This window comes from Chenopodium album, chromosome 25 (genome assembly GCF_948465745.1).
Source record: "Chenopodium album chromosome 25, dcCheAlbu1.1, whole genome shotgun sequence".
In the NCBI taxonomy this organism is placed as follows: domain Eukaryota; kingdom Viridiplantae; phylum Streptophyta; class Magnoliopsida; order Caryophyllales; family Amaranthaceae; genus Chenopodium; species Chenopodium album.
Window position 1 is genome coordinate 33,158,393 of NC_137858.1, and position 15,919 is coordinate 33,174,311.

General features: G+C 36.4%; 1 protein-coding gene and 1 long non-coding RNA gene across 16 annotated transcripts; one reads left to right on the top strand and one right to left on the bottom strand.

The window, feature by feature from the left end:
• Window positions 1-819: 819 nt before the first annotated feature.
• LOC145613514 (uncharacterized) lies at window positions 820-8,977 on the bottom strand. 15 transcript variants are annotated; one of them, XR_014106975.1, is made up of 10 exons: window positions 8,784-8,977; window positions 7,453-8,371; window positions 7,215-7,361; window positions 6,819-6,928; window positions 6,529-6,671; window positions 3,893-4,092; window positions 3,372-3,476; window positions 2,170-2,280; window positions 1,283-1,388; window positions 820-1,188 (listed from the first exon to the last, which is right to left on the bottom strand). It is a non-coding gene; the product is annotated as an uncharacterized LOC145613514 (long non-coding RNA). The 15 variants fall into 15 exon arrangements; XR_014106973.1 differs by lacking the exon at window positions 2,170-2,280 and adding an exon at window positions 3,608-3,694; XR_014106963.1 differs by lacking the exon at window positions 2,170-2,280 and having other exon boundaries at window positions 3,372-4,092; window positions 7,453-7,649; window positions 8,132-8,371.
• Window positions 8,978-14,100: 5,123 nt separating this feature from the next.
• On the top strand, window positions 14,101-14,958 carry LOC145613999 (uncharacterized). The gene is made up of 2 exons (XM_081669013.1): window positions 14,101-14,320; window positions 14,369-14,958. Exons 1-2 carry the CDS (start codon window positions 14,101-14,103, stop codon window positions 14,956-14,958), a joined length of 810 nt encoding a protein of 269 aa, XP_081525139.1.
• Window positions 14,959-15,919: the final 961 nt, after the last annotated feature.

Genomic DNA, 15,919 nt, shown 5'->3' on the forward strand with positions numbered 1-15,919 from the left:
AGAACCCAGGAGGGTAATCGCTTTCCTGTTCTTGGTAACTGTCCTGCTCCTGTTTTTGAACTTTAAGAGCAACTCTGCTTTCCATTGACAAAATAGCTGACCGAGGATTAGGCTTGGAGTTCTTGAATATAGCACCATTCCTGGCCTCCCATATGCATTCAAATCCTGCAAAGAAAATTTGCAGACTTCTTTCCATGTTCTTACCTTTGGTACCCAGCAACCTTAGCCAATTCTGAACCCAGTCTTTAATTGGGATATTGTCTTGGAAGGCCACATTGATACCTAGATGACAGCCTTTCCACACATGTCTAGCAAAGATACAGTCTCTAAATAAGTGCTCCAAAGATTCAAGATGCTGACTGCCCACATTTTCGCTGTCAAGGCAAAGATGGCATAGGTGATTGTCTCCTAGTCCCCTTCTTTTGCTTTCACTTCCAACAGGCAAAGCTCCTTTAATGATTTTCCACAAAAAAGTTTTTTGCTTAAGAGTGCCATCATATTTCCAGAAATCTTTCCAGAATCTGTTATTATCCACACCCATAGATTGAACTTCCCCAGAGCAATACTTTAAATCAAAAAGGAACCTGTAGCCACTCTTGACAGTATAGATCCCAGCTCTATTTCCTTTCCAGACAACAGTATCATCATATCCTGCTTCCAGATGTTGAGACTGTTGGATTTGCAGAGTGGTGCTATCTGCAAACCACATCCTACACATATCCATATCCCACTCACCATTCATGTTCAATTACTCTAAGAAACTGATCTTTCCTGTTTGCTTTTATTTCATGTATCTATTCCTTCATTAAATTATCGGCCTTTTGCAAAATCTGAATTATAGTATGAAATTGACATAAATAAATGTTAATAGAAATTGATCAAAGAAATGAATCTGAATATATCATAATTACATTAAAAATCTCCAAAGATTCACAATGGAAATCATGGATCATTAAGATTTGTTTTAACAACAATATGTAGGTGACAGTTGACATGTAATGGAAGTTCTCCAATTGCAAAATAGATGGTTGCATATTCTGCCTCTGAATCATCAATAGCTAGTCGTAGCTGAGCTCTAGCCACATCAATTTTTCTCATGTATACTTCTATGCATTCTTGTTCAAGCTCAAGCTCAAGTAACATCTTGGCCCAAGACATTTCAGCCTTGCCTACTTCATCCCAAATTATCTTAATAAAACAGTAGAATTAAAAAAAAAAAAAAAAAAAAAAAATAGAGCTAATCACGGATGAAAACACAATAAACAATTAGCTTGTATTATACCTGTAGTTCATACAAAAGAGACCTACAAGTAGTCTCCTCTTGTGAAAGAGGAGCATTCTGAATGTCACCCATATTAAGAGATATTTGTAGCCACAAAATTATTAACCTGCAGATATATCAGTTTCAGTGATAAGCAAACAAAAAAGAACAAATGTATTAACTTGCGGACATAAATTTAAGAAATCTAAATGATGATGAAGGCATATGCAAAAACTGATACTTTACATTCAAGATACTAAATTCTACTATTCTATTTGCCTTAACAGCTTATACACTTAATCTGCTATAGAGCACTGGGGCAAAGCATGGCCTAGACTTATATACACAAGGCACAATATAATGAAAAAAAAAAACACTAACCTACATACACATTAGAAAACAAAGCAAAGAAATAAACCAAAACTGATATAACACAGACTTGGCCTTTCTGATGTTTATGTGTGTAGCTTAAGCTGATTCACAAAGTCTATCGCATAACTTCCTGGCTTGCGCTTGTGAGTAGCTTGGTGTATCATGTCAGAAAAATGAACCCCTTTAATTACCCTCCCCTTTTTTATAATCAAAAGAGAGAATGCAATACATATCTATTGCCTTTATTATCTCCCAGGCTCTTCCCTTCAACTCATCAACCCAAACACAAAGCTAAGCATATAAAATTTAATCGCCTATAAAATTTATGGAGGTTGGTTTGCTTAGTTTAAAGTATTTTATAGCAAATTTGATAGCTCGTACATTAAGTTATTCAAAGCTCATCCAAGCAGATTATCTAGCTGCTCATCTACTCTAGGCACATTATTTGTTTCCTACTTCTTTAAGAAGTGCAGACAGAACATACAATCAATACAAGTATTTGGCAGAAAAAGTGAGAATATAATCCCAAAACTAACATAAGTCTTTCTTTGCTTGCTCAGCTTTCCCTTGTTCTTGCAGCTTCATGTATCTCTCATGACCCCTCTCTGTTTTTCCAACTCCTCCCTAAAAATTGTTTCAGCAGAGTCCTCTAAGATATTTAATACTTAAATCTCAGACAATAATCCTGGTTCTGAAAAACGTTTATTGCAATATGGTGCCAAGATTGATGAGCTGGCTGAAAGGATAGACATTAGAGAAGGAGTCAAGGGTAAGTTTTTTTTTTTAATATGCTGGGTTTATGTGAAAGTAATGGAGAAAAGCTACTGGTGTTTTTAAATGAGAATGAAATGTTGGGTTTATGTGAAAGCAATGGAGAAAAGCTACCCTCTTTGACACGCTCCTGGAATCCACATGAAAGTTGTAAAAGGGGCACACACAGCAACCAAGAAGCCATAACAAAAAAAAAAATCCCAAAAATAATCTAAAAAATTGGATTTAAATGAGAATTAAATGCAACCCTCTTACTCCATATTTTTATTTCCGAAAATGAATACATTACTAAACAATCCCCAATTTCCACAATTAGCATACTTACAAAATATATATATATATATATATATATATATATATATATATATAAACCAAAAAAAAAAAAAAAATGCAAACAAACAATAGAGAAAGCAATATGAATTGACAACACTAAAAAAACCAATCTTTTGAGCTACCTTAACAGATAAATAACATTCACAACTCTAAAAATTCACTTGTTAAAGTTCATAAAATACAAATACGGAGTATCAGCCATATTATCGATCAGCATGTACATAAATTCTCTAATTCAAGGTAAAGCTAATTTTAGTAACGGATTGTTAATGTACGAGTAATAGTTTCCCCAAATCTCACAAATACTCTAATCAAAATAGAGAAACTCTAATCAAAATAAACATGGATAATTGAGAAATCAAAGGGGAACCAGATTTAACTATGAGCATAATGACCACTTTAGGATCAAATTGCACAAATAAATTCAATTTTTTTTCCCTCTAAACAGAAATCCAACAATACCCATAAAATAAATAAAACCCAAATCCCAGAATTCAAATCCATCAAAATAAACACCCAAAAAAACCTGAGAAATGGACTAAACATAAATGGACAATGAAAGATATCTGCCAAAGAATTAAAGAATACTGAAAAGCGAAAACTGAAGGCATTGGAGGATCGATCGAAAACTAACCGTGCATACAAGCCAATATCTTTCCAAGATCACTGGTGGGAGTGACAAATACATGAACGCCTTTTCCAGCCATAGTCAAATTACGACAATATTCTCCAGATTAGACTACAAGAAATCATATCAATAACATCAAACCCATCAAATACTATCAACAACAAACTACCAAATTAATGAAACCAACACACCATAAGTAAGAGAAGTTTATTTCAAAGTCAATTCACAACTACTGTACCAACCTTTTTTGAGTGGTTTTCATCTTGGTTGAATTCAAAAGGAGAGGAGCAGATCAGATGTGTTGTATAAGATCTTAGTTCTAGCAGAGACTAAGGATTAAGCAATAACTATTTAAGATTGCAGCATTAATCAATTTTGGACAGAAATATCATTACTAAATTTTATAAATCGGCTCAATAAATCTTGGAAACAAGCACAGTTCAAACATATGAATAAGAAAAAAATTAAAGTGACTTTCATCACTTCTATTGAAAGCATGTTGAGCAGAAGAGTCTCACGACTCTCACCTATATCAGCAGCACAGATTGGAGAACCAGGGCAGGTGATATGACGATATTATCAAAGGCTCTTTCCTTGTATAAGCAGTAGTAAGCTACTTCTCATGTTACCGTTCATAAACAACAATGATTCATTTTCATTTCCATAAAGGTTATGGATACAGTCCGCAGAAACAAACCTCCGCATTTGCTCCAGCAGCCCTGACACTCTGAAAGTGAGAAGAAGGCAGCAACAAATAAAAAACCAAAACAGAAAAAATCAGTCAAATAAGCCGATATAATTTTTCAGTAATTGATTTAAACAAATAGACTCCCATCACAAAATTTGAACCAATCCAAAACCTACAAGAGCAACCAATTAATAGTAATCTGAAATTGAACAATACAAAAACAAATTCCACAAATTGATTATGATTGATTGTGATAAACAAACACACAAATCCCACCTCCAAAAATCACTCATAATTTCATGACTCAACACTAAAAAACAAAAAAAAACTCAAATAAGTACTCATAATCTCCCTTCATCATCAAGAAGACCTAGATTCACTTACACGTGCAGTCGGGGTGAGATGAAAGAGTATGAGGTTGGTGTTGGTAAAAGAGATTTTCTTATGGTATTGATTGAAATATTCACTAACCTGCGAATATCTTAAGCAACAACTTCAAGCTCAGGAGGATGTTGATGAAAGAGTACGAGGTTGGTGAGCAAGGGACATAATCGGCAATTCCGAGTAACTGGATTTGGTGTGGTTGCTGTTCCACTGTCGTGTACTCATGTACACAGACTTCCAGAATTTTTTATTTTTTGCAATTGCTTGAAATATACCCCAATTTGTTTAAAATTCCAAGCAAACATAATATTTTCAAATTCAAGTACAATAACAACCTAATTCGATTAACAATGAAATGCTAGATCGAGAAATGATTTTTGATGATTAAAAAACAAACATCTAAATTAAAGTTGTTGTGCAAAAGTCCAAGAAAATAATTGCAGCCTAATCTTCCAAAATTAGCAATTGTTACATATTTCTATTCAACCACATCAAATTGAAGGAGAGAAAATATCTTACAAGTTTCTGAGTTTCATCAAATTGATGGCAGGAAATTCCCCAACACCAAACCCCATGACATATCCTTGTTTTAGGGCTTAGGCTCATAATTTGGTTTAAGGACCACCATAAAATAAATGTACGTCCACTTTTCCTAGATATGAAATGATCGAAAACCCCATCTCTTTTTTTGCTGTTCTTTCATCTTTATTTGGTCCTCATTCCATAGCTTTTGAATACAACATACCCATTCTAGTGGGAAAAGTAAGCAACTAAGCTAGGCCAATAATAATGCTAACTTTAATTCTATGCAAATTTACAATGTAAAACTTACATTTGTCACATTATAAGACATGAAGCTCATGTGTATTACTCTCATTTGACTACGTGGGGTTAACAATGTTTATTTGAACTCCATAATAATGTGAGAACCATATAAATGTACAAGATTGATGTATAATTTCTTTTATTTTCTCGTAAATTGAAGTCATATATATATCCTTAACAGTAATGAGCTCCTTATACATTCAATAACATAGATCTCGTATAAGTGTCTATATAGGTATAATATGAATTATAAATGTTTCTTTTATTCTGATTACCTGTATAATTGTATATCATAGTCATATTTACTTACACTATGAGCTCCTCATCCCATAATATCTCGTACAAATGTATATTGTATAAACGTATATGTACAAGATGAATGTTTCTTTTATTCTCGTATAAATCATAGATATATTTCGTTAGGGTATGAGATTTTTATACATGCATCCAATAACTTCTTGTATAAGTGTCTAGCTAGTCGTTCGTTTGAGTTTCCAATCAAAGTAGCTCTTTTGCCTGTAAAATGCATAAAATGTGTGCTTTTAATTATACTCTTTTCTTTTCTCCTGATTGTTATATCATCATGCAAGCTAAGCTAGAAAAGAGTGGCAGACGAATACATTGTAGAGTCGTCTTTTTTGGGTATTGTATTATGTCCACACAATAAAAAGAAAATTGAAAGTTCATGAATCATAATCAACATCATATTTATGCGATGAAAATAAAAATTATCATAATACTCGTATCATGCTTTATTATTAACTTAATGATATATATACTTCAATTCCTCTGTTCTTTAATTATTTGTATATATGGAGGAACATTTTGACATTTGCATGGTTTATTTATTAACTTTGACCATATATTTTTTTAAGGATTTATTTTGGTCTAATGGATGAGAAATACAAACAATAAACACATGAAATAAATTAAATGTAAAAATATAAGCTTAATTATGTAATTATTAGCTTAAAACTAAAAATCAAGCAATATACTGAAATTTGCTTTATCATATCCTCTAATATCCCTACTTTATATCTATACAGCTGATCAATTGAAGAAGTACATGTGAGCTGCTTCAATTCCTCTAATTCGATTAACAATGAAATGCTAGATCGAGAAATGATTTTTGATGATTAAAAAACAAACATCTAAATTAAAGTTGTTGAGCAAAAGTCCAAGAAAAAATTATAGCCTAATCTTCTAGAAATGAGCAATTTTTACATATTTCTATTCAACCACATCAAATTGAAGGAGAGAAAATACCTTACAAGTTTATGAGTTTCATCAAATTGATGGCAGGAACTTCCCCAACACCATTACCTCCGGCGCCGTTCATCACAGTTTCTCTCCTCTTTTTCCCTTTGAGATAAAAAGGGCGAAAATCCTTGGGGGTTTCATCACCACTCCTTCATTTAAAAATAGTTTGAGTTATTAATCGAATTTGAGATAATTAATCAAGAAGCTTAACAAAGAGACGCAGCACAAAAAAGGATTACTGTGAAAAGATTGTCAAAATTGATATTAGATGATTATAAAAAGGATAGAGATCTTACCTCAAGAATACTGCAGAGTAGGGATGATCCCAGATGGATGTCTCGACTGATCTACAGGTTGACCACCTTCCAAGCCCTGTTCTTCCATGTCAATACCTCTTTCTTTCCTTCTGTTCAAAATCAAATTAGGGGAAATTACTAACTTATTCACCACTAAATTAAAATTAAATCCCAATTTCCTAACTACTAAGAATCTCTCTCTTTTTTTTTTTTTTTTTTTTTATGTTCTATTTCAATTCCATTCACTTTTAATTTCGGTTAAGGAAAAAAAAAATTGACTAAAAAAAGAAATACCCAGTTCATCATCATGCTTGAATCAACGAAAATTGTAAAATAAAGAGCTGGGTTTGGAAGGTGGTCAACAAAAATTGACTTAAAATAAGCAAGTCCCCTTACACGAGGAGGAAGGGGACGTGGTAATGGACGGTTCCAAGGAGCTCTGGGACGCCGCCCAGCTACACGGCCACCCTTATGATCAGAGCGGGGATGGTTTTTACCTTTACCCAGCTGCAATGGCCTGGACAGTCTGGCTCTTACTTTAGCCTGTTGAAGAATAAAATCAGGTAAAGCCATAAGCATAATCTCACATGCCTAGGTAAAAAACACATAATTAAGCTTATAAACCAATAATAACCTTGTGATCTCCTTCACCCAATCCTACATTATTAATGCTTTTAGCACATGTTACTGCTGCATCATGAGAGTCAAACGAACAAAGCCAAAATCCTTTCTTCTCGCAGATGGCATATTACGAGCAAGATTTGACCGTCAATAAACACAGTTTTGACTTAAAACAGTTTCACCCAAATATCACCCACAGTTAAAAGAAACCTATATTCCAAGAAATTGAGCAATGCAGAAGTGAAGCCTGGAACCTCAAAGATAAACCCACATTAATAATATACCCAGCAACCCCAACCATTGCTACATTCTTACAAAGGTGTGGATAAGCATAAATAAATAAAATAATTACAAGAAATCAAAGAAACAGATATCATATCCAAAGCCGTACGTAAAGACCACGTGTTATTAATTAAGTTTAAAAAACAGTATAGATTATTAGATCTACAGATATAAATATGAATAAAGCACAATGAAATATAATTGATCTTTAAAATAGAGGCTGGTATAAGCATAGCCAATAATTCAATAAATTAGAGAAAAAAAGAAATAAGGATTAAAGAGAGATTGTATTCTGCTATAATTGGCCGAGTACTCACAAACTACCCTTCCTTATAGGTGTTTGACAACTTGCAAGATGAATATTACTCCATTATCATCCAAGGAATGAGAAAGATGCTTGATCTAATTACCTGGGCCATAATTTCATCTCAAGGATCAATGAAAGAATCTGCAAAAGAAACTTTTGCAAGCCTCTCAACTCCAAGTAAAACATCCCTTTCCTGAAGACGTTTAAAAGCATCCATGGCCTCTGAACGGGAGGAGAACTCCAAAAAGGCAAAACCTCAATGTTTTCCTTCATTGCTACTATCTTCCACTAACGTCAAGTCCTCGATATTTTCTATTCCATAAAGTTTCAATTTCTCTTTTAACTGGAAGAACAAATTAAAAATCAGACAATAATGCTACTAACAACATAATTAATTAACCCAAAAAAAAAAAAAACTAAATCAGTTAAATTCAACCCAACAAAAAAAAACATCGAAGAAGGCACTAAAATTCAACCCAAATTAATAAAACCCAAAAAAACGAAAATAAATAAAACAAAAAAACCCTTAAAAAATCAAAAAAAAAAACAATCGAACAAATAAACCCAAAAAATTGAAAACAAATCGATCAAATTATCCCCATTAAAAACGTAATGATTTCGCACAAATACACCCACAAAGATTCAACCCAAAAAACTCGAAAACAGCAGGAACATATACGCAAAAATCCACGACAATCGAACAAGTAAACCCCAAAAATTTGAAACAAAATCGAGAAAGAGAAAAGAGAACGGACCTGATGAATGTGACGATCGAAAAATCGTCTTCCACAAGCTCAGACTCGAAGAATCGGAGCCCCATCGTCGAAAGGGATGATCGGTGATCTTGAGTAGCTGAAATTTTAGTTTTCTCTCTAGGTTCTCTCTCATTGTTTCCCCTTTTCTCTGACCTTTTTTCTTCTGAGATGGAAAGACAGAGGGGAAGAAGGTGAGGAAGTAGGTGAGAAAGCAAGGCAAAATCGGCAATTCAATGAATTCAGGGGTGGTAATGTAATAGCACCAAAAGTTACTGTCATTAACTTCCCATTTTTATTATGGGTTATGGATTATTATTATTATTATTATTTTTTTTTATTTTTTTTTTATTTTTTATTATTAATATTATTATTAGCAATATTATTATTATTATTATCAAAAACAAAAGTCATACAACCTACAATAAATTAGTGGGAAGCCGAGATACAATCTGGGCCCCCACTCCTCTAGCTATAGCAAATCCTACCCTAGTGAAGATATGAGCTGCAGCACGAGCCCCAATGTCTTGCGTTGTCGAGAACCTCTGAATCCGCTTCAGTAACGCAACAGCCTCCTTCTCTAATTCCCCAAGCGAAGGAAAAGGAGAAGGGAGCCCCAATATTATTATTATTATTATTATTATTATTATTATTATTATTATTATTATTATTATTATTATTATTATTATTATTATTATTATTGTTTCGGGTATAAACAATGTGGACCTTCGGATGGTCCTTAGCTGTGGGCCGAAGATGAGATCTTGATCCAATGGGCTGGAGCAAGGGTTTCTTGCACAACAAGTACACGTAAACTGGCCTGGGGGGGTTGCCGAGGAAGGCCCCTCCGATAATTAAGTCAGTGAATGCTTAATAAGTAGTGAGAGAAATTAGTTGTGCAAGAGCTTATGCTTGAGGCAATAACTGTGTATTGTGATGTATCTCAGGAGAATGAGGGCATTGAAGCCTTTTAAACCTGATTTTAGGAGAGGTTTGGACCTTAATGGGCTCAAGGATGAGCTGGGCCTTCTGGCCGAGGTTTGGGCCGACTTAGTAATAGCATGGAGGGCTTTTTGCTTCCTTGACAAAATATGAGGAAATGATTTTATGGGCTTGGCCCAATTTGACTAAATTGGACCCAAACAACTTGCCCCCCAGGATTTCGGAGACCCTCGGAAAAAGGCACTTGAACACCAAAAAGTTGTTCTGATGGGTTCAGCCAGTCTGAGGATTACTTGATCCGAAGAATGGTCCATCAGAGCGCTGAGGAAATGTCCATTTTTGGTGCCTTAGCAAATTATTTTTCTCCCCCAAAAAATGGATCATAGGGAAAATTCCCAATTGGGTACCCTCACCACTCCATTACTTCGAAAAAGGGGAAAGCAATAGAGATGTCAAAAAAGGACATCCGAGCAAATCTCACAGAAGCCAAGGAGGTCCAGCAATAGATGTGATACTTTAGACACCTGAGCTGAACCCCTGCAAACCTTCGAAAAAAGGAAAAGCAATAGAGATGTCAAAAAGGATATCTGAGCAAATTCCTCATAAGCCGAGGAGGTTCAGCAATAAAGGTGATAATTTAGGCACCTGAGCTGAACCCCACAAATCTTCATAACAAGGGAAAACCTTCAAGCCGAAGCCCTACGGACAACAGAAAGAATGAGGAAAAACCCTCCTTCATTGTTCAGACATGTTGCAGAGATCTAGAATAAAATTTTTTTCAAGTCTTAAATAACTTCAGAACCCAAAGTTATTTACTTTGGATTCTAAGGGGGGCAAAGGGACTAGGAGCTGAAAAGATGAAACAGTCCTTCAGCAGTCCTAGAAAGCAACTTCAGAAAATTCAGTCAAGAAAAGCTCGGATCCAGAACAAAAGATTTTGTATTTGCAAAATTTAAGCAAAGAACAAAAATTAAAGTGAAAAGCTGCAATGATGAGAAAGGAAACTTTTCATTCATGAAGCAAATTAGATTACAAAAATTTCTGAAGACAGTTTCAGAAATGAAATCAGTCCTACATCGGCAGCCATCCACAGATGGATTCTACAGCAGCCGAAACTACGTACAAACAAAGCAAAAAGAAATAAATAGTTTTGTACATAATGAAGGCAAGCTGAAACAAAAACTAAGGCAAATCAGATTACAAAGGCAAAACCAAGGAAACTTTTCATTCATGAAGCAAATCAGATTACAAAAATTTCTCAAGATAGTTTCAGAAATGAAATCAGTCCTACATTGACAGCCATCCACATATGGATTCTAGAGCAGCCGAAACTACGTACAAACAAAGCAAAAAGAATTAAACAGTTTTGTACATAATGAAGGCAAGCTGAAACAAAAACTAAGGCAAAAGCAGAACTCAGCATCATGCATTATAATACTCGCTGAATTATGTAGATATCTGCCTGAGTCCCTATGCTCCAGTTGACTTGGTTGCTGGGACATCGGCAGCAGAAGGTTGCCCGGCAGCAACATAGGAGGTTTCCCCTTCAGCTTCTTTGAGCTTGGCTGCCTCAGTAGCAGCAGCAGCTCTTTCTCTCAGCTTCTTCTCTGCTCGACTGGGCTCTTTCAGATGGGGATGATTAGGGTTTGAAAACCACTGCTCAGCTAGAGCCCAGTTGATGTCTGGCTTTAGATGAAAAGAGCATCGGCGACCGAAGTCGAATCCTGCTTGGTACCATTTATCGGATTCAGCTTCGACCTTGTCATATTTTCGCTGCAGTCTCTCCACCTTTTTCAGCTGAAGCTGTTAAGATTCCTTAAGGCGCTGGACCTCCTCATTAGCTGAAAGGAACTTGGCCTTCCAGATTGCGGCTTCTTCAAGATGCATGTGAGAAAGTTCCCACAAGCATCTATTATCTTCCTTGAGGCTGGGCACTGTTACTTCTGTAAGATGGTAAATCTGTTGCAGCGTTGATAGCGATTTTAAACAAGTTATAAAACCCTATTCTTGCAAGTGTACAAGTTCTAGTAGTGTAGTATATGATAAATAATAGGGTATCGTATCCACAGGGAACGTTGAATAATACTATGGTCTATAGTCTACTAATTTCATATTAAAGAGAAATATATTGAGTGGTTTTGATAAACTGAAAACATAAATTAAATAAGACAATAAGATTGATGGAAGTAATAAGATAACAAAGAACAATAAAATCAGAGAGCAATCAAATAAGAGGGACTCTAGGACAATTGAATCCACCTCTATTAATATAACTAACAATTTAACTAGAGAGAATTTTAATGGGTTATATTGAGCACCCTAAACTACAAGCCGGGATAAACTCACAAATAAAGGTAATTGCGATTAAATAGATGACGTAATTTATCTAGCAAAAGCATAAACTATTCAATTACTCAATCACAATACGAAGCACCATTACATAACATCACACTCTGGACTACAAGAACAAAGTATGTAAAATTAGATAATGTTGGGCCCGTATTGTAATACGACCCATTACATTTAGGGCACCAGTCCAAGAAGCAATACATCAACAAAATGAGCAAAACGGCTTGATTAGAATAAACAAGGAAAGCAGCATCAAGGATATCAATCAAAGAGATACTTGCCAAAGATACACCTACAGAACAGGGAAGAAGATAAATCAAGAAGATCTTCCTCATTTTGAATCTATTCCGAATATCTTTGTAAACCCTAGAGATCCCTAGGTATAAATAAGCATAAACTAGACATTTTGAGCATTCATGTACGCACATATACTCTAAATATAATAGAATTACTCTGCATTTATCTACGGAGCTTCGTCCCTACTGAAGAAGGAGGCTAGTCATTATTCAGTATTGTATCTCTAAACTTACTCTTTTCATAGTAAAGTTCATTCTATTTATTTATCGTTTATTCATCGCTTACCTATTGCTTTATTATTGCTTTACTGCTATTTTATATGCTTTTGGTAGTATGATTGTTATTACCCCTCAAACCTAGCAGATTCTCATATGTCCTTGTTGAGATTTGCCTAAACAATTTGGCGCCCACCGTGGGGCTGATAATCAATTAACCTACCAATTCGCCAAAAAATCAATACAAACACCATGTCTGGGCACCAAGTACCCTTTACCATAGCTGAAATCAATGAGGGAATGAACGCATTCCGTCAAACCTTAGACCAACAAAAAAGCCAAATTGAAACACTGTTGGCCCAAAAAGTCCAAACTGAAGCCAAGCTTACCAGTCTCACCAAGCAAAATGAAGCCCTCCGTAGCCAAATACAATCAGTCACTTCCAAAACCATTAATACCAGAAAAAACACTGAAAGTATAGCCATGCAGCTTGATATGTCAGGTGTCTTTCATACCCCTAACTGGGAAAAAGGATCTAACATTAGGGAAACAACCCTAGATCTGGACTCTTTGAATGCAGGAACCCCTAAGCAGAATGGTCAAGAAAGATTTGAGGAGGGAAAGATAGAGAAGGTAGTCAAAGAGTACCTCAAAGCAATCGAAGCCAAGATCGCCAAGATCCTTGGAATGCCAAAGCCCATGGAGGAAGAAGCATCAGATGGCTATATAGAGTCTCCTTTCTCATAAGAGATCGCCATGGTAGAAGTGCCAAAGAGGTTCAGCACACCCAGCATGGCCATGTACGATGGAACAACAGACCCTAATGAGCATGTATCCCTTTACAAGCAGAAGATGATGACCAGCTCAATCCCTAGAGACATCAGGGAGGCCATCATGTGCAAAGGCTTTGGAGCCACATTATCAGGTCCAGCTTTAACTTGGTTCATTAATTTAGATAATGGGACAATTCGATCTTTTGCAGGAATGGTAAACCTATTCAAGGTCTAGTTCGCCAGCGGCAGGAAAATAGAGAAACAGTCATCGAATTTATACCGTGTTGTGCAAAGACACGGTGAATCCTTGAGGGATTACCTTAACAGGTTCAATAGGGAAAAGATTGGAATACACAAGTGCGATGCTCCTACAACCATTGAAGCGTTCAGGAGAGGATTGCTAGATCACAGTGAGCTCTACAAGGAATTAACCAAATACCCATGCACAACCTTTGAAGATGTACAAGCTAAGGCAATGGCTCAAGTCAGATTCGAAGAAGATGCATATTCAAGAAAGACTCAGAGCTCAGAAAGGATGAAGATCGTCCGTCAAGAACGAATAACAACTTCCCCAGGAGAGATCATCGATTCAAGCCGTATCAGCGTTCCCGCTTTGATGAAGGATCAGTCAATGCTGTCGAAGGAGAGTTTTCTGATTGGAGGGAAGATCCTGAGCTCCTTCCCAAGTTGCACGAGTATTGCTTCAATGTCAATCCTGCAGGAGTAATAAGGACCTTAAACAAGATGGGATATACTGTTCAATGGCCTAGAAGAAGTGATAGGCCTGGGGAGAAGAAGGATCCATCCAGATGGTGTGATTTCCATTCAGATATTGGTCACACTACTGACAAATGTGTCGCGCTTAGAAAGGAAGTTGCATACTTGTTAAAGAAAGGCTACCTCAAAGAACTCTTGTCGGATAGATATAAAGCTTCAGGGAAGGATAGAGAGTCTAAGCAAGGAGGTCCTCCACCCCCACTGCCAATTGTCAAAACCATCTGTTTCATATCAGGAGGGTCAGAAGTATGCGGTCTAACATATTCAGCAGCGAAGCGGCACGCAAAAGAAAGCAACAAAGAGCAACCAAACAAGAGGGAGAAGTCAAAGATAGACATCCCTATCATGTTTGAAGAAAGCGATGCAGTAGAAGGTCATCATGATGGCCTAGTGATCTCACTCCCAGTTGGAAACTGCATGATTAAGCGAATCCTAGTTGATAATGGAAGCTCTGCAAATATCATCATGCTAGACACCCTGAAGCACATGAACATAGATGAGAAGAATATCGTCAACAAATCAACAATGCTAGTAGGATTAAGCGGGGAAACCAAGAAGACAAGTGGAGAGATTACATTGGCAACGTATGCAAAAGGGATCAACCTGCAAGTCAAATTCTTAGTGATTGACACCCTATCCTCATACAATATGATTCTGGGAAGACCCTGGATACACGAAATGAAAGCCATCCCTTCTACGTACCATCAGGTCATTAGGTTTCCTACTAGATGGGGAATTCAAGAAATCAGGGGAGATCCTAGGGAAGCCAAAGAATGTTACAAGATAGCACTGAAAGCAACATCTGCAGAAAAGAGTTCAGCATAGCAATCAGAGGGTCAGTTGGGCCAAGAGAAGTTGAGTATATCAGAAGAGCAAGAAGCTACAGAAGTCCAGCTGAACCCTCTACATCCAGATCAGAAAGTCAGAATAGGATCAGAGCTGAAAGCGGAACTCAGACAACAAATTTACGACTTTCTAGAAGAAGAGAAAGATGTGTTTGCTTGGACCCATGAAGACATGAAAGGCATTTCCCCAGAAGTTATAACCCACAAGTTAAACGTAGACCCAATGCATACACCAGTGAAGCAAAAAAGAATAAAATTCGCGCCAGAAAGGAACAAGATCATCAACGAAGAAATTCAAAACCTACTGAAGACAGGAAAAATCAGAAAAGTAAAGTACCAAGAATGGCTTGCCAACGTGGTGGTAGTAAGAAAGAAGAATGAGAAATGGCGGATTTGCATAGACTTCACAGACATCAACAAGGCTTGCCCAAAAGACCCATTCCCTTTACCTCATATTAATGCCATGGTAGACGCCACAGCAGGACACGAACTGCTATCCTTTATGGACGCCTACAGTGGTTACAACCAGATCCTCATGCACAAGGACGATCAAGAGAAGACAACCTTCATTACCAGTCAAGGAATATACTGCTACAAGGTGATGCCTTTCGGATTGAAGAATGCAGGGGCAACGTACCAAAGGTTGGTAAACAAGATGTTTGAAGAACAAATTGGAAACACGATGGAAGTCTACATAGACGATATGGTAGTTAAATCCAAGAAGGCAGAAGATCATGTCAGAGACCTTAGAGAAGCATTCGTCATCCTGAAACAATACGACATGAAGCTAAATCCCACAAAGTGCACATTTGGAGTTGTAGGGAATATTTCAAGCATTATGATAACCCCAAACTTGAACCCCACTGTGATCATACACTAAAGTACGGTGGCGTTCTAAAGGGAAAGACAAAGAGAAAAAAGAGTCGCCAACAAGTTTTAGG